The sequence below is a fragment of the Micromesistius poutassou genome (genome assembly GCF_964030765.1).
Source record: "Micromesistius poutassou genome assembly, chromosome: 22".
NCBI lineage: Eukaryota > Metazoa > Chordata > Actinopteri > Gadiformes > Gadidae > Micromesistius > Micromesistius poutassou.
The window spans coordinates 10,034,580-10,054,085 of NC_140292.1; the positions used below are offsets into that span (position 1 = coordinate 10,034,580).

At 41.2% G+C, this 19,506-nt stretch overlaps 2 protein-coding genes across 2 annotated transcripts; both read right to left on the minus strand.

The window, feature by feature from the left end:
• Positions 1-1,750: 1,750 nt before the first annotated feature.
• Positions 1,751-13,246, minus strand: trappc13 (trafficking protein particle complex subunit 13). The gene is made up of 13 exons (XM_084486466.1): positions 13,109-13,246; positions 12,019-12,087; positions 8,259-8,358; positions 8,040-8,124; positions 7,790-7,917; positions 7,401-7,473; positions 6,986-7,030; positions 5,980-5,997; positions 4,190-4,323; positions 3,474-3,672; positions 2,854-2,954; positions 2,168-2,315; positions 1,751-2,052 (listed from the first exon to the last, which is right to left on the minus strand). The coding sequence occupies exons 1-13, from the start codon at positions 13,152-13,154 to the stop codon at positions 1,948-1,950; spliced, it is 1,251 nt and encodes a 416-aa protein (XP_084342592.1). The 5' UTR covers positions 13,155-13,246; the 3' UTR covers positions 1,751-1,947.
• A 199-nt stretch (positions 13,247-13,445) lies between these two features.
• LOC311367620 (uncharacterized protein) lies at positions 13,446-18,936 on the minus strand (the record flags this gene model as incomplete). Its single annotated transcript, XM_084486437.1, has 13 exons — positions 13,446-13,589; positions 13,907-14,166; positions 14,461-14,664; positions 15,212-15,315; positions 15,550-16,175; positions 16,667-16,795; positions 16,893-16,976; positions 17,076-17,252; positions 17,626-17,754; positions 17,913-17,970; positions 18,065-18,141; positions 18,642-18,758; positions 18,841-18,936. The coding sequence occupies 13 exons, from the start codon at positions 18,934-18,936 to the stop codon at positions 13,446-13,448; spliced, it is 2,205 nt and encodes a 734-aa protein (XP_084342563.1).
• Positions 18,937-19,506: the final 570 nt, after the last annotated feature.

A 19,506-nucleotide genomic window follows, 5' to 3' on the forward strand; every position in this document is an offset into this window, starting at 1 on the left:
CTTCATTTCAGCTTTCAATGTTTAGTCATGGAAGAGGGCGTTCCATACGACGTGATTACAATCGTTCCATCCATTTCTTAAGCGGAGGCGGGGAGACCAAGATGGGCATTTTTTCAAGGCACTTTAACTGTTTTCTTTCGTGGGGCTCAGGAGAGAGAAGAGGGCGGTGGGGATGAAGAAAAAAGAACCACCCGACACACACACGCTGATATCAGGGTACGCACCAGACACATAGTGAAAGAGAGCCTTCTAGAAAACTAGACGTTACTTATACCGGGGCTGTCCCGTTCTAAAAACAAATATGTATAGATAATGTTTAGATCTCCCTGTGAATCTAAATCTAATCTTAATCTAAATCTAAGCCAAAACAGTGAAGGGATAATTTCAGGAAATATCTTTGGCTTTGTTTCAGTACTGATCGGACGCCAGGTTTGCCATGTTTTTAGTTTTTTATCGTATCATCTCCAACCTTATTTTTGTATAAATTCATGGCATTTTTGCTGTTAGCTGAGAGTTTACGCAAGTCCTTAACTGTGGTAGCGATGAATGAAGCGATGAATGAATACTGAATGTGTCTTATGCAGCCCGAACCGTCTTATGTATAGCACTTTAGCAGACATGTATGTAATGTCTTGATCCCCTTTAAGCTTGTGTGATAGTTGATATGACAAAATGATCACATTTGCATGCTCTTCAATCTTATATCTGAAGTCTTACGCTTTATGGAAATATACAATTGTAGAGAGCATGTTTTGTTAAAATCATGCCAATAAACCTTTCCACACTAATGTTTTATGATTACTATGTTTCACGAATACATCAAGTTAAATTACGCTTTATGTAATTTACAATTGCATAGAGACATTGACCAGAGGTTTGTATCCAAAGCGACTCATGATGTTTGACGATAAAGGAAAGGTTAGCTACGATTCTCAACAGCAACATTTCTTAATAACATTTTTTTTTTTTCAAAAAATGTATTGAATGTTTTTTGGCCCCAAGAAAGATTATCTTAGCCTAGTTCTAACTAGACCTTCGTACTCATTTCATTCATACCGATGGTCTAGAACTGCTATAGAGACAAACGACTTCTCACTTGAAGGCGGGTGCTGTTGAAGTTTAAAACCTATTGGCTCTGCCCAGTGCCACTCCGGATCTGCCTTAACCAATCGCTAACGTTTGGTCGTGACGCATTTCATGCTTAGAAAACTTCTTCACCACTAACGGAGCCAGCTGGAAAATTCAACTTTTCCCGAATCCCATGGGAAGAAGCGCCACAACATCTTGACCACCAACAAAAAAAAATCTGCTTTAATTGATCTATATTCGGCAGAGTTTCCACAACAGACCGAATAGCTTTCTCCATGGCCTTCCTGCTGCTTCCTGGTATTCGTTTGACTACAACTGAAACTCGCGCACGACCTGTACGTCACTGTTCTCAGGCCGCGCCTCCTGTTCGCTGATTGGAGGGACAAACTTGAGGGAAAAGAAATCGTTCGAACATACAGCACTCCCAGACCTAGTACTGAAGTGAAATGAAAATTGAGCCGAAGTACGGAGGCGGGCGGAACCAGGCTGAGATTATCTGGTAATTTCATTAAGAATCTGCATAGTGTATTTTGGCATTTCTACCAGACGAACAGCATGGAAATGGCAATGGCAGAGCAGTGGTTTAACCCCTGAACTAGACAACACTAAAAATGTTGGAAATATATAATACATGTTAAAACAACCTTCGTAGATGCATATCTGATTTGAGTGGTTTTTATTCAAATAATTAATAATAAAGATTTATATTTATATTACAAGAAAAGCAAAAGTTACACCAAAACCTTATTATTTTTCGATGTGCAAATATATAACAAGCCAAGACAAAGACAAGAGACGAAAATGCGAATTTGGTCCATTCAAATTAAATATGTAAATAACATTGAATAAAATAAAATACTAGCTCTCATTCATGAATGGACAAACCACACAGACTTGCGCTATATCATCATATTCATAAGTCCTCTTCAGAAAGGTATCTGTGAGCCGCAGTCCAGAGATACTCTAAAATAAAAAGATAAACACAATAATCAGGCATCGGAGAACTTCTAAAACCATCCAAATTCAGTTTTGCTCCAACTCTTGGACGCTTCAAACCTCCCAACCCAGCGGCCCCTACCTGCAGGCCCTGGACGGAGGACAGGAGTTTCAGCGGCAGGGACAGGAAGGCACTGGGGCCCACCTTCCCCAGCTGTCGGCCCGACACGCCGCACCAGTGCACCGACCGTGTGTTGCACATCTCCAGCACCAGGTCCATCGTCCGCTCGCTGGAACACACATCACTATCAGACCGTGCACGGGACTGTTGGAGGAGCTGGCTCAGTGTCTCACTGCCACAACGAACACAGACCCCCATCCTTGCTTGAACAGGGCCAACCCCAGATCAGCGTGTTCGACAACAACACACCTCTTAAATAGTTCTGCACTGTTTACGCTGAAAAACTGTACATTAGGGCAAGCACCTTAACATTGAGTTGTTGTAGTCCACGCCTGACAGTAGTATGTCGTTTTAGAAGGCAGCTATATCACCAGGGTGGAGGAGTCCCTTACAAGCTATTCTAAATCATAAGGTTTGTGACATCACACGTTGGCGCAGATGTATAATGTGTAGATCAAGGGGAAATGGGTCATCTGTAGGTCACGACAGACTACCAACTGTGGAGTTCATCAGCCTATCACACACCCGGCTAGAGAATCCCACTTGTGACATCACAAGCGGATGCATTACTAAATACATTTTTAAATCATCGACCACATACTGGCGGTCAAACAGTAAAAGTTGGAGTTCACAAAAGGGAGCCTCACCTGCAGTTGGTGATTTTGCAGATGATGTCAAAGGGCTCCTCAAGGTTCACCGTGTCCGGAATCATCTCCAGAGACAGCCTGATGTCTCCATAGCCCGGAGCCTTCAGGACGACATCGGACAAGACAACTGAGCACATGCTCTTAAACAACGCACAAGGGGAACATACGTTTTATATGAGTGCTGATTTTAGATATTTGACAAGAACTTGACGACAACGGCGAGGAATATACATATTGTTAGCCTCATGGCATCAAGTCAAATAGATGAGTGATTATGGAATGTAAAAAGCAATCTGATTGGCTGAGGACATAGCCAATGGAGGCACAGTGAATCAGCAGCATTAGAAGAGTAGAGTTAGGTCAGACGTCCCAATCTGGACAAAATATTGCAATTATACTATGAGGCCAACGATATGGAGTTTCCCGATGAACTATTTGACAAAGCACTATCCAAAACATGTAACAGCAACCAACATCGCTCCTCCGATGTCCCGCCCCCTCCCTCCCTCTCTCTCCTATAACGCTCATTTGAAGCCCCCTGTTCCCAGGGGCTCCGTCATGGGCTCAGACCCCCTGGGGCACCAGGTGAGTGTCTGTGCCCACAGCGGGGGTCCTCGTACCATGCGCTGCAGCTGGCTGGTCTGCAGCCGGCCGCGCTCCCCCAGGTTGGTCTTCCACACGATGTCCAGCTTGCCGATCACCGTCACGCCCTTGATGACGCCCGCCTTCTCGGCGTACTCGGGCTTGGGCTTCAGGCAGTACAGGTACTGCCGCGTGTCCATGGGCTGCAGGTACGACATCTTGCCGAACGTGGACTCGCTGCGCCGCGGGAAAAGGGAGACAGGAAAGTACCAGCCGGCCGGACACAAAAAAAAGGAAAACATAAAGAAACAAATAAATATACAAAGTATGAAGCCCAAAGCACACTCTGTGCTTTGGGCTTCATACTTTGTATATTTATTGGACCGAGAATCCCTGATCATATTTGTGGCGCCAATTAAAAAATGTATTGAATGGTATGGTTTGAACGGGGCACAGCTCAAAGAAGTTCACAGTAGCACAGCAGTAGTTTTCCGTTCTCTTCGTATCAGACCAAGTTAAAAATAACTGGGCAGTGCAGAGTAACCACATGGATCACATAGATAGATAGAAATACAATACGGACAAAATAAGTAAGCCAACAGTAGTATGTAGTATGTACGACTACAGCAGTAGTAGAAGTATGCCAACACTAACGACTTCCTTGTCGGTTATTTATCTAGACTCCATAACAGATGACAGACAGACGGATGGACGCAGAGCAAAAAGTCTGACGCTGAAAGCGTGGAGCCGGTACCCTTCTTCCCCGCTCTCCACGGTGTTGAGCTCCGTCACGTTGTACATGATGGAGGGCTCCAGGGACACTTTCTCCATGAACATGGGCGAAGTGGTGATGTTCTGGATCTGGGCCTCCAGGAACACCTCGTCTGTCTGGGGTCATGGGGTCGTGGGGGGGGGGGGGCAGGAGGGCGGGGTCATTCACTTCCACTAGCTCTGTGTTATGAACTGCCTTGGAACAATGATACATGACGGCTGCTGGCCACACTGAGAAACACGCTGCCTTGAGATGGGATGACTGACCCGTGTGTTATGTGACGTTAGGCATGTGAGGAATGTGAAGGAGAATGACCTACTAATTGTAACTTTACTGTGTAGTTAATCGTTTTAAACATGACGTGAACTATTGTCCTGGCTAAAAGGCAGTTCAGGAGGTATATCATGTACTGTAGGTGTGCTTAGTATGCTTTTAAGGGTGTGGTTAGTCCATTGCAGACCAGCAAGGTATACAGTAGGGGTTGCACAACAGCTAATGCTACCGGTCAGCGAGTCGTTCAAAGCCGTTGTCAATGCCTTTTATGTAATTATGTTGTTGTTTTTATACAGGCATGTCTATTTCTTATAATGCCTCTGAAATAATCTTATCATAATATAATCTGAAATAATCAAATTCTGTTTTATGAATGACTCCTAGGTGGTGACTTAGCTCAAACATCAGCATTCTGTTAAACATGACGTCTGACATGTAGCTGATGGTTCATGTTTGTGTGAATACTATATTATTACACACCGACCCAATTGAATGTTCTCAGACATAGCATAGTGTCACGTCTTAGATCTCAGCTCACTTGAGTTCGACGACAATGGTCCAATAAAAACATGCAAAAATACATAATCTATTCTATACAAGTTCAATGTTCTGAGCCATATCTGTGCTCCAACCCCTCATCTTCAGCCCCCATAGTAGAGGGCTTCTCTGCATGAGACAACAGCTGGGGAGACTGACTGGTCAACACTGCAGTGCAACCTCATACAGTATACGTACAGTGAGTTGTTGAGAGAGAGAAGCAGAGATTAGTTCATGCCTGCCAGTCACACTGTGTGAATTAGGAGGGACCGGGCACATTGCTACCTCTGTGTTAAGGACAAAACAGAAGCCAAACCACTCCCACCAAAAGGCTCCCCGGATAATAACTCCATCTTAAATCGACACACGTTTGAAATTTAACTGACGCATGGCTAAATGCAATCGTTATTTCATTGAAATTATAAGAATTTATTTCATCTTGATATTCATTGACAAACCCTCTAAATAGTTTCAAACCACTCATTAGAAATGGAAGATCATCCACTGATACCCAATCCAAGATTATTGATTGATCAATCACATTCACTCCCAGCCTCCACAATCAGCCCGTAGCCACACATGTCCCTGTGTGGGAAGAGTTAGCCAGGAAGCATAAACATCCAAAGAAAGAGCAACGGCAAAACAATGGAAAATCAATCAGGATGGACGGTCAAAATCGATTAATGTCCACTAAAGGTAAGAGCTAAATATTTACATATATAAAGATAAATGTACATATAATTATATATGTATATATATATATACAGAATGTTTTTTTACGTTGCTCTTATTAAATTTAAGTATTAAATTTATTCATGGTTGTAATAATAAATTGATTTCCATTGTTGAGCGGTTGGCTCCTTCTTACTGGCCACAGAGGTAAATGCCAAACCTCACAGCGATATCAGCAAAAGGATTAGAAAAAAAGCAAATGTTTAGTGATGAAAACATAAATCAATTACCACAGAACTGAGGTCACTCTAATGGAAAAAAACAACAAGACATAGAAATGAATGAAGTTACATGCCAATGAAAATGACAACACATATTTGCATTCTATATAAAACAAAAATGCCAAATGAACATGATTTAAACAAGGAAAAGATTGCGTGATCTACACGATAAAAAGCTCTTTATCTCCTATACATCTATACCTAAAATGGATACCTACAGTTAGTTCAACGTGTGTGTGTATGTGTGTGTGTTTTACTTTTAAACAATACATATCAGTGACTACATTCCTAACAACCATCCCAAGCTAAACTTAAGTTTTGTGGCAGCTGCCTTCGGGAGATGAAAAGGTTTTCAAAGGGTCTCAGAGGACGTCTACGTTGAGAAAGAGTTGCACCCGATGGGCCGCGCAATATGATATGAAGCAGGGTATTTATACCGCCGCCATAACCTCTATGCCGTTCAATGCTGCCCTTTAGCAGGAACGACAACACATACAGGCAAAGCAATGTGTTGGTATTCTATTCTCGGGCATGCGGCCCTATTGACGTCTGTGGCTAGCGCTTCATATTATATTGCTGTTAACAAGACAAGAGGTGATGTTCGGCCGGCGAGGTTGTAGGCCTGGGCAACAAAACAATAAATTATCGTATGGTGATAGACTTTTGATCAATATCAATATAGAACATGTTCAATATATATCAATAAGAGACTGGACCACCGAATCTAGCAGCTGGGTTTGTTACACAAACACCGTTCCATACTTATTTACAATATTTGAGTGTTTTTCATTGTTGAATCGACATTGGAGCATTTATCAATGAAGACCAGTGGAAGGTCATATTAAGTGTTAAACAGAAGTGTTTAAATCCAGCATGGTAATTCCTAGTCTTTTTAAGTCATTAAAATGATCAATAGTTATCGATATCGATCAATATGATCAAGCTATATCGTGATATGTCTTTCAGCCATATCGCCCAGGCCTACGAGGTTGGCCGCCCGCCAGGACAGGCTTACCTCGGCGTTGTAGAACTTGGTCTTCACGTCCAGAGGCTTCAGGACCTGGAGGAAGATAGATTGCAAGCTGAATGCGGGGCTTCTCTCGCTCAGTTCACCCTCCATGGAGAACAGGGATCAGAAGTGAGGTGTGCAGGTTGAACTGATCCTGTTTGTCGGGAGCCACGAAAAGCCCAGAACTCCCTGGATGAATGGGATGAGTACTCAGGGAGACATGGGGGGGTGTTGCGGATTCAGGTGGACTTAGAGGAGAAGGTTGAGGATCACCCGCATGTTAATTGCTTTTGGAGTCTCTGGTATGGGCCTGCGACATTCCTGACGCTTCGACCGAGGTCCCCAGAGTTTGGTTTGGTTACAACAAATAGAGGGATTAACACAATAGAACAGAAAATGTATAATAAAAGTCGTCGTTCACCTGGAATTTAAAAAACTTCCTGAAGTAGAGCTTCTCCCCGAACTGGGTGGTGTAACTGACCGCACACACCAGGCTGGAGAGGAGAAGAGGTGGGGCAATAAAACTAAAGGTTACAGGACATACAACATTAATGAAAATGTAATAATACCACTACATTTTACTAGGGGGCGCTTTTCAAGACACTCAAGACATCAGTTGAGATAAATACAGACACATAAATAAATAAACATAATTAACCGCATTAACAGTAAACAGCAGCAGGGTTGAAATGTGATTCAACTGAATCAAATGGGTTCTGTGGATGAGAGATTCAAAAGCTATGCTGCTTATTTTCAAGGACTAGATTAAAAAAAAGGATATGCATAAAAATGTGACGTAAAATGACGTACATATGAGTCCCGATCTCTTTGACCTCGTGGTGGATGACGTCATCTATACAGCACTCGGGTTTGAGCTCTGTGACGGCTGAGTTGGAGGCCGACAGACTGAGTCTCTGGGAGCTGGTCTGAAGGTCGGCCTGGCGGAGGCAAGAACCACAAGAAGATGACAGAGAGAAGCTACCTCACAGCCGAGACACTGAGCCGCAACGCCTGCAGCTCTGCATGCTTAGAAGAGGCTGGCCTCCCTCTGGTACAGTACCTTGACCAGGATGTCTTTCACCACCTTGGTGCTGTCATTGTGCACGCTGATGTAACACGAGAAGGTCTCGCCCAGGAAGATGTTTCTGCAAAACACGTCAGGAAAACACAAAATAACGTGTTTCAATTGGGGGAACTCCTAATATGGATGTTTATACAGTGAATACTGACTTAACAGCAGAATCAGGTTCTGCTGAAATTTATGAGCAACAATGATTACCCAAAGTTCTGTGGTAGCGTGAGCATCTCTCCCAGCATCAGCGCCTCAGCCCCTTTGATGGTGGACGGGTCCGACCTCATGAGCTGACCAAACAAATCCCCTGGGAAGGCACACAAACAGATCATCGTCTCACCTTGAGGTGTGATAAGGAAAACCGTGATAGTGGTTATTCACAAGAAGCACAGCGAAATAGATTCAGCAGTTCTAACAGACAGCTCACACTCACTTATTTCACAACATGGGCATCACAACATTAACAACGTGAGTTAATAGTGAACAATGATAAACTACAGTAACAATATAAATATGAATATACCACACATGAGAACATTTAAAAACTGAAAAGGGAACTGGTTTACAGGTGGATATGTTCACACATCACAACACTATCTAAAGTCCCCTTAGATGTGTTGGTTGCCTGTACCGGTTATTTCACCTTTGACAACACACACATGTCTGTCCCACCATTGTGAAATAGGTGGGCCCATGAGTACCCATCCAGAGGGGGGTCGGATGGAAATACCCCAGGAGGGTCGGAAACTGATGGCGTGAAAGGTTCTCTACTCTTGCACAACATGAGATTAGACTAGCCAACAAGGCAAAGTAAAGAATTGCAATAAATCTTTCAAAGTGACCCTCGTTGTAAGCACAGTAGGGTGCTCTAGTCTAGGGAATGCTCAGGTCTAAATCAGAACCCATTCATCATAGTATGCTATCTCAAATTACTACAGCTCAACCTTTAGGGGAACAGGGAATTAAAAGTAAAAAAAAGCTATTATTTCAATTAACTCTAAAGACATTACAGACAATTAAATGATAAACTATTTACTTATACTATCCAAAGCGGCTCACAGTGAATTCAGATGGAGGATCTAAGGCCAACACATTTCCCTTCTCACATTACCTATTTAACCAAGGTAGGAAATGGCCCCGGGGTGATTAACTATGGATGTTGCCGACTGCATCCGGGCAGTTAGGAAGGATCCGATGCACACAACCAAACTCTACTGATGACCCATAAAACCGAAACGACAACTGAAATGTAACTATACCTATAAAACTGTAACCGACTATCAACACGATAGGGCTGGACCCCCAGCCTCTGGGGCCCACCGACACCTACATAAATAAGAGGCAATATGCGCAGAACTTTAGCTGCCAAATTAACATAAATGTCCCAATAAAGTGGGAGTCAGCTTTTCAATCAGCGATTGGTGAAGTAAGTTTTGATTTGAAACCGAGTGCTGTCAATGTGATTGGTTTACTGCAAATTCTATGGTCTGATGGGTCAAGGAGTATTTTTGGCATATATCCACCCAAGGGGAAGTGCTGATTGAAACAGCCAATAATCAGATATAACTATTTACTGAAGCCACTACTCCACGGCCAGGTGCTGAGCCCCGATAACTGGTTTGAGAATCGCTGGTGTAGGGTATTGAGTTTGAAGACATGCAGCAGTCAGATGATAGGGTGCCAGTGCACCAGCTTGCCCTCAGTCATGTCATGGCAGTGTTGCAGCTGTGTATAAGTAGCGCCCATGCACGAACAACACCTGATCTGCTGCAAGGTAAATGACCGGGCCTAGCAACGATTACTAATCAAATAAATATCTTAATTTTCATTCTTTTGAGGTTACTGTTCATCCTCTTGACAAAGATCCATTATGCATGATGACAGTTGCATATGCAAATGCTTCATGCTTGCTGTTCAAAAAGGTTCATTTATTTTCTACTTAACGGGATCACGAGTGCAAATGTGACAGTGAGTGTAGGGCTGCTCGATTATGGAAAAAATCATAATCACGATTATTTTGGTCAATATTGAAATCTTGATTATTCAAACGATTATTTTTGAGTTTGAAAACATGATGCATTTATTCATAATTTATCTCCAAAAAAAACACTTTGTAAATGAGAACTTCGAAATTTCCCCTTAAAAATATACACAAAATGGTCAAATAGAAAATAAAGTCCAGATATGATTCCAGCTGTTCTGCAATTTCTATAAAAAAAAAAAAATGGTGATCGTTTCACTCTGAAATCGAAATCGTGATCAAAATTCGATTAATCGCCCAGCCCTAAGTGAGTGTAGTGAGCTTTGCACGCTAGCAAACACAGAAAGCCACAGACATCCTCATCACTCTTTTCCAGTGTGAGAGAGAGACCTATCCCTCATCTCTCTCCCTCCTCCGTTATTAATAGTGCTCCTCTTTACCCAGAAGTGTCTGGGGTGAGTTATGGGCTGTGCGTGGCTCGGTAACCAACCCTGATCACATTGCTGCAGTTGGACGGGGTCAGAGATGGAAACACAAACAGTGTTCCCTCTCCTCAAACTTGGGTTTCTTCCTGTGGCAGCCGTCCACCCTGGATCTCATAGATGTGAGATGGGGTGTTGATTTACCAATGAACAGCTTCAGTAAGCGTTTAGGAATAGAACCTCTAAATAAAAGAAATTACTGATATGACCAAATCATTTAAGTCCATCACGGCCGTAAATGTATGGAAGCATATATGTAGTAAAATTCAAATAGCAATGCAAGTCATTACATTGTGCAATTGAATTGAATTTGAATTGAATTCATTATGCAATTTAATAATGTAATTTGTAAATACGTTATTCAAAGTGTATTTTAATATGCAAAGTGACAATGAAATCCTCAATAAAATTTGCAAAAGTTATAACAATAAAAATAGAATAACATTTTGTAAAATTTTTTGAGTTCCTTTATTCAAATTGAAAAGCTATAGCGTCCCCGTGATTGCAATGCACTTCGCCACGCTCAGTGTGTTGCAAAATTCAAATTACATTTCAATCCGCAAAACACTTTGCAAATCGTTTTGCAAAACGTTTTGCAAAATGTATCAGCCAATCGCGTCTGGGCGGGAACCACGTCACTTGCTCGTCAGACCAGCTGATCATCCACGCACGTTGCAATTTATTTATTTATCCCGCAGCAGCTGCCAGACTGTCTTTTCTGCCATTTTCAGTTATAATTACGTAAACTCAGTCAAACCATAAACCTATTAAGAGTCAAATCTGGCACAATGGTAGGCATAGAAAATAAATTGCAACGTGCGTGGATGTTCAGCTGGTCTGACGAGCAAGTGACGTGGTTCCCGCCCAGACGCGATTGGCTGATACGTTTTGCAAAACGATTTGCAAAGTGTTTTGCGGATTGAAATGTCATTTGAATTTTGCAACACACGGAGCGTGGCGAAGTGCATTGCAATCACGGGGACGCTATAGCTTTTCAATTTGAATAAAGGAACTCAAAAAATGTGACAAAATGTTATTCTATTTTTATTGTTATAACTTTTGCAAATTTTATTGAGGATTTCATTGTCACTTTGCATATTAAAATACACTTTGAATAACGTATTTACAAATTACATTATTAAATTGCATAATGAATTGTCAATTGCACAATGTAATGACTTATTGAATTGCAAATTGCAAATTGCATTGCTATTTGAATTTTACTACATATATGCTTCCATATAAATGTCGTAAACCATCACAGATCAATTTGTACTATTTCAAAGATTTGTACTTATATAAATATAAGAATGGATCTGACTTTTTTTCTATGATATTAAAGCAGGGACGTGTTTTCAGGAACATAGTTATCATCTTCATCAAACTAACTTATATTTATATATTTAGGGCATTTAGCAGACAGTACAAAATACTGCAAATATAACTAATAGGTATCAAATATGGATGAGTGACTTGGATTCATGCCAATGTGAACTGTACTTACCTGGAAGGTCACGATCTTCACACGTCACTGGCATGTTTGTGAAGAGAGTGGGTTTTGTCAACCGCATCACTGTGAAAAAAGAAATAACAACCACCACAAACATGCTCGTCAGTAACTATATATTGTTTGATTCAAATGAATTGTGTGTCATCATAATGACAGTCATTTCTCCATTAGGTTGGCTTGAACTCAAACAACCCCCCCTTTATGTGATTTACTACATGGAATTCTGGAACATGCCTCTTTCCTAGCTGGTAGAAATATTAGAAGGCATATTCATCTTTCCAGATGGTAAGGCTATTTGCCCTGAACTAGTCTGTGCTATTAGTGAGCGAGATAGTGTGTGTGTGTGTGTGTGTGTGTGTGTGTGTGTGTGTGTGTGTGTGTGTGTGTGTGTGTGTTCATGGAGTAGACACGGATGTACATGTTGTGTGTGGGTTGAGTGATTCGTGTGGGAAACACATTGCTCCAATTCGTTTTCACAAAGTTGGTAACATTCATAATACTGCAAATGCAAAGGCTTCTATCAATGGGCCATAAGATCAATCCCCATCGTTACCTCATCATGTGACAGATAGTGACTTGACAGATTTATTTAAATAATATTATTATTTAAATAATAAATTGATAGATGTATTTACATGTCATCTACGGGATCGTCCCTTTAACATTGTTTGTTGATACAGACTGGTTAACTATGCAGAGTTATTTTACGCTCGTCAATTGTGTTATATCATATATCTGCATTTGAACAGCTTGAAGAACATTATTACAAGTTAATAACTTCATCTTCCTCCGCATTTTGAGGGTAAAGCTTGTGGCTGTGTTAGCATACTAGATTTAGTATCCAGTGCGTTAGCATACTAGATGTCCCGTCAAGTGCGTATGATTGGCGTGTATCTTATTATAAAGCACGGGGTCTCGGAGTATCACAGCAGTGCTATCTATCGCTCTTAATAAGTCACAATAATAAACAACGGCAGATGACTGTGGTCGGAAAGAAGTGTCTTTAGCTTGTACATAGCAAGCAGCTAACAACATAGCATATCAGTAGCAAGAAGTATGTATGTGGGATCCTGTGATAAACCACCTTTTAATGCAAGTAGGTGCTCCTGTTTTGCTTGATTGACCTCCATTTTCCCGGTGATCTTGTGTGTTGTTATTGCTGAATAGTGAGATTGTACAGGCAGCTAGCGACAGCAGCAGTCAGCCTAGCACAACAGCTGGCTACGGGAAGCGCGAAGCAACAATATTCATTGGGGTCGCTTTCGTTTATTGTACTTCATTGTCACTTTTTGTTCTGTAGGCGTCAGGCATAAGCATATCCCTACGAAATGATTGAAAACTGTTACGTTTAAACATTTAATGGTGAAGAATGCATTCATGCTTTGTTTGACAATGTCTATTAGCAGGTTTCAATTTATAAACTAATCACAAAGCCGTTCCAGTTTTCGTTGGTTGACACTCTTAAGTCGTTTAAGTGCCTCAAAAATGATCCTCTTGTTGCTTGCCTTCTCCATTTTTAATGTCTTGATTCTTTTTTTCAGCTTCACGTTTGCTGAGTAAGGATCCTGCAAACATAGGTGGGTGAAATCAACATACGCCAGGCCAAAATCGAATCTACATTCCTGAGACATTCTTAAATAAACCATTACTTTTTTTCTATTCTATATCATAAACCATAATAATAATAATAATAATAATAATGTAAACAGTATGGTGTATTTTGCTGGTAGCTAATTGGATTCATTTTGATTTAAAAGGCATCTCTCATAGTGTCTGCCTTTTTAAAACAGATATACTGACACAACATATGAGCATTTGTTGGCAGGAGATGCCAGTCAAGTAAGCAACCCATTCGAGAATGAAAAACGATGGGCAGCACTCCACTTGAGCGTGAGTTACCGGGACCTCCTCCATGGTGGGCTTTGCGTAGAACCCGAGAAATCCCGTAGGTCAACACTTTGACCTCCGCTACGATTCGCTGAAGGCCGATGTCCTCTTGGGAAAGACTGGGGCTTGTGTAAGGGTTGGTGGACCATCGTGAGGAACCGTGTGAAGAAGAGGACTCAGCAGCAGATCCATGCTGGTTTGCGTTGAGGCCGCTGCTGTGAAGGCTGGTACTTCTCAACGTCAGGGTCTCTGTGCCTGTGGTTACGAACATGAATAAATGTGATGAAGATGATTATTTCTTGGTTGTAAGCTTAACCCTGAATATAACAGATGGATTAGTATGTTGATTGTTGTTTCATTTATTTTGACATACCGAATATGCAAAATAAACAAAAACACATGCGTGCACATGAAAACACATGAATACATACGTTTTAAATAAAGGTTTAGGTCACACAGTTGAATACACAAGAAATAAACAAATTCATTCAGGCGTTTGCACATGAATGCCTGAAATGTATACAAACAAGAGGTTTCCAGCCGACCTACTCAGCTCGGAGGGACTCCTTAGTGACGAGCTATCCTTGCCATGCGCCAAGTCGTTAATGTTAATAGCTCTGGGAAGAGGTTTAGTTCTGGTGTGGTGCGTTTTCCTCTTCTGATGAACGGGCTGTTCCTTCATCTTCTGTTTGATTCCACAGGAGACTGGAGAAGATGAGGAGTCCTTCTGAGTCCTACTTCCACAGTCTGTTCCTGCGTCAAAAAAGTGCTTTCATTTGATTTCAGGTTCCATTTAATCTCAGTCCCCTGAAAATGTCTGGTCATTGACATTTTCTACAATTACGCTAACCACTTTTATCTAGGCTTTATCCAAAATGTTAGGCTGACATATACAACCCTCGGATGTATAACATACTACCCAATCAAATCATCAATGTCCTGGACGTCCCCCTTTCCCCTGGCCAGTAGCCTACATGATAAACCATTGCAAATGTAACTAAATGTCCTATATGAGGCTAAGCCCCCCCCCCGTGGTCAGATCCTAGTATTGCCCCTGCGGTTGGAGAGTATAGTTTCAACTTGTCAAACAAGTTGTGATCAACAGAGAAACCTGCAGGACCATGAGCAAGACTTAATGCAGTCCAAACACAGAACTCAACACAAACAATACATGACCATCTGCGGATGGTCAGGAGGGAGCCGATGTGAAAATAGACAGAGGAACAAAACTTGTGTGTATGTGGGCAGACAGGCAGACAGACAAACAGACAGACAGACATAATGACCAGTCAGTACTCACTTGAGGTATTGACAGGAAGCACTGTTTGTTCGGAATCCTGAGGCACCACAGACATGTGCATTTCCTCGCAGCCCAAGTCCCCCATCAGCTTCACTTCCTTTAAACTTAGAAATATGAATGTTAAAACACTACAGTTAATACAAAAATAAACAAAAAGTATGTTTTGATTATGAAATAATTGGAGTTAGATAATAAAAGTTCAGATTGGAGTTGGATAAAAGTTTTTATTTATGTTTTTTTGTTAGGCTGTAGTAATACATACATGTATAACTACATCCTAACAAAAAACAACCTAGAACAATATAGTTATATAGGAATTTCATAGATTGTATGTCTACCTTTCAATCTCTTTCCTGGCAGAGTGTAGAGCATGGTCAAGGTACTTGAGGTCGTGGCGTGCGTGTCTCTGACAGTCTGCCAGCGTGGATTCCTCACACAGGAGATGTTCACGTTCATTCTGCAGGGTCTCAACCTCAGACGCCTTCTCTGCCAGAACTTTCCTTAGACGATCAGAAGCCATTAACCTGATCCCCAATCTCCTATAGTCTGTTTCTTGATCCGTCACCATGTCCAAACAAACAGACGAGAGGTTCTGATTCGTGCCTGATCCGTAGCCTTTGTCAAACAACCATGAGGGTTGTCTCCCTGTTGCTTTAGCATCGGAGAATATCGGTTCCAGTCGTTGAGTCGATTGGTCAGAAACAGTGGCATTTGGGTCTCGCAACGTTTCTTCAAGCACTTCTAATTTTCTGTTGCTTTCCTCAACCTGGTGTTGCATCTCTTTCACTTGCCTCTCCAATGCCGTGACCTTTTTGACCTCAGACTGCAATTTCTCTATTTCCTGAGATCTAGAGTGCCTTCTTTGCTGAGGTCTCATTTTCTGTTCTTCAACCTGATTTCCTGCAATTTCAGCTTCAGACATCAGACTGCTGCTTGTCACTTGTCTTTCCCCATTTTCCTTTCTCTGAAACCAAAATTGTCAGTGAGTTATCTAGATCTTTTAAAAAAAAAAACACACTTGGAACATATAGACTGCCGTGATTTGATGTGATCTACAAAGTGCAATCATTTAAATTCTCAAGATCTGCTTCGGCTTGTTTCATTCAGCAGTCGTCAGTTTGAGAGTAGCTAAAGTTTTTAAATATTTCTGAGCACTTCAAAAAGGGAGTTGTTTTACAGTTTTTTTGCATCTCACTTTAAGAACAAATAATTAACAAAATAGAACATAAAAAGACAGAATACTGAATCACCTTCTGAAAACTGATGATTAATTGTACTTTGCACATGCATGATGGTTAAACATTTAATTGAGATATACATACGTCTTAAAAATGGATTAAACTATCGTCACTCATAATTAATAAAGTGTCTCCTTATCCTAATTATCGACCTAGTGCATTATTGGGCCAACACAAACAGGCAGAATTCCCATACAAACATAATCAGCCAGCCTACCTCGACGGTCTCCTGGAACGCTGAAGAGGAGGGCTGAATCTGGATCCCGATCTGGTGAACCGACGTCCTGGGTGCACCAAAATCAATATTCCTCTCTTGTGTTGCAGGTGGCGATTTAGCACATTTTCTCTGAGACACAAAAATATATTAAATATATATTTATCAACTATTGTTTTTTATCATTTTTCCGACTTAACAGCTTTCATACTTTGATTAAGTCACTTACATCCAAGAGCTCATCTATGTCTTTCAGTTGCTCTTGTTGTTCTACTAATGGCCCACCACCAGCGTTTTCAATACATACACATTTCTGTGTACAGGAAAAATTATCAACAGTACATTCAGTCAAGTGAAGCAAAAGTAAGCGTGGTAAAAACATATTAAAGACCATGGTTGTGGATGTTCGTACGTGTTGCCTTAGCCTGCAAGTGAGGGACTTGATGGTGTCTTCATGCGCCTCCGTTTCGGCCTCTTTCTCAGACAGTAGAAAATCTTTTTCGGACAAACACTCAGCCAACTCATATTGTAGCTCACTGAGTTTAGCGTTGCATTGTACTTTCTCGTTTTCCAGCTCCTTCTCCAAGGCCTGGGAAAACATGAGAAGACGTGAAAATGTCTCAGATACGCTCTTACAAACATTGCATCGCAAATCATGTATCTTGCGTTGGTGACTGGTCATCTGGTAGCTTTGAGCTCTATCTTTCGTCCATAGACATGTCAGTAGTGTCTTTGTGCATGTCTTTGCCTTGCACAGTTTCAAATAATGATTTTTGAGAAAAAATAATTTAGTGTATTCACTTACGTTTTCAATTCAATTATTTTTTATTTGTATAGCCTTTAATCACAGGTACAGTCGGGCTATACATTTTACCCTAGGCCCCAAGAGGGCAAGAAAAAACTCCCTTAATTAGCAAGGAAGAAATGTTGCCAAGGTTTCGTCTTAATAAGGAGTCTTTTACCAGTATAACTTTAGATTTTTCTTGCAATTTAGCTTCCAGGTTCAGATTGCCAGTCTCCAGGTCCTTCATTCTGAGCTCAACCAATACATATTCTTCTTCCGTCTCTTTCTTGTACCTTTCCAGTAAATCCTGTATTTTGTTAATGGAAAAAAAAAAAGAATAAACAGTTCAGTTCAGTTCAGTTCAGATTCTGTTCAGTTCAGTGTGAATCCCAAAATGGATGAGCTGAAGTAGGCAAGGCTATAAGCATAGGTGATAGGCTACAAGCATATACACAATTATATTACCTTCTCCAGTTTTGCAATTTGCCTGTTGGATTCAGGTGTCGGTCGTTGCATTTGTTCTCTGTATAGCAGTGGTAAAAGGGACATTTTGCCTTTTGAATTAGGGACATTTTCGTTTGAAGCCTCTATATACACTGAATGCCCTTTACACTTACTGCGCTTCAGACAAGGCCTTATGTAGCTTATTAACATGATCTTTCAGCGTCTCCACCTCCACCTGCAGGTCAATATTCTGAAATTGCAGGAAAGGGTTGTGATTACTAGGCCTATTTTTCTACTACAACACTCGGGTCCACCTCGTGGATGTATTATAATAATGTTGTTCCTAGTTCAGTTGGTTCCTGCTTGTTCTAAGGTCATGTTTTGGTCATGGTTTAAATTTCAACGTTTGGACCAATAAGCTTGTTCTTCAAGTCGTCCAACGTCGTCGCTGGATAAAAAGCATCATAAGGTGTAACGTTTACATTTATCCACAGATTGCAATGGGTTGTTTTTATTCAAGGGTTAGAATAAGTAAAATATACATATATTTGATCCGAAATATACATAATAGTGTTACATATGAATGTAAAAACGACTCATTGAAATCGGCTGAGAAATGCTATAGCCTACTTTCTAGTGATTTATCCAGAAAAACCGCAGCCCCCCCTTCACTAGCATTCGTTTACAGGCCAGTATCCTCAGCACCAGGTCCAGGCGGTGTCTCTTTATGTCTTTATGTTAACTACGTACGGCGCGGCGGACGTCGGCCTCCCCAGCAGGTCCGTCACTCTGCCGCTGGAGGCTGTCCTCGCAGAAGAATACACGAAGTTTCAGATTGAAGTTTTCCTTTTTTAGATCAGAGATGATCTGAAATGAAAACAGCGTTCCTCGTTGTTAGTACCTGGCAGCTTAATTATAATGTAAGGGTCAATAACATTGTAGGGCGAACCTGGTTTATCTCCTTCATAGTCATGTTTAAGACGGACGCTGGACCGACCGGACTGGAGTGAGGAGGATGAAGATGGGGCCTCTCTCCAACGTCCATCAATGGTCGGCTTAAAACATTATAAGTAGCTACACAACTGCTCACTGAACGATACGGGCCGAATTAAAGAGACCTGAAGGCGTTAGGCTATATTAGTTGTTAGTGAAGCGCCTACCTGCAGCGCAACCGCCACCTGACCCTCAGCAACGGTTGTCAAAGCAGTCTGGATTCTGATCTTTATTTAAATGATCTGGGACCGTCTGTGAAAATTTGCATTGTGAATGACAAATGGGCTGAATGTAGTATTTTTTATGAAACAAACTATCTCTATCTCTAATTAGGCCATTTATATTAATTTTCCAATTAAAATAATAATAGTGACTGTGAACGAATATTTATTTTTAGATGTTTGAATTTTTAATATATCTATGCAATTGCAAACAATGTTTTTTTTTCAGAACCAGGGTCCGTTTATGGAATGTTTAAAAATAAACCTTGTATCTATCCATATATAATCTATTTAACTCTATCCATCTACCATATTCGCATCGTTAAACACTCACAGGGCGAGTGAGAGCCTCTTGGTGATGACACAGAGAAGAGGAAACACATCCATGTATGGGCAGGATC

Excerpts from the sequence above, each read along its gene's own strand:
- trappc13 (XM_084486466.1), bottom strand. The coding sequence starts at position 13,154 with ATGGAGGTCAATCAAGCAAAACAGGAGCACCTACTTGCATTAAAAG. Across the intron at positions 8,359-12,018 it reads TGAAGATCGTGACCTTCCAG|GGGATTTGTTTGGTCAGCTC; the intron begins GTAAGTACAGTT and ends GTGCCTTCCCAG. Across the intron at positions 7,918-8,039 it reads TGAAAGACATCCTGGTCAAG|GCCGACCTTCAGACCAGCTC; the intron begins GTACTGTACCAG and ends TGCCTCCGCCAG.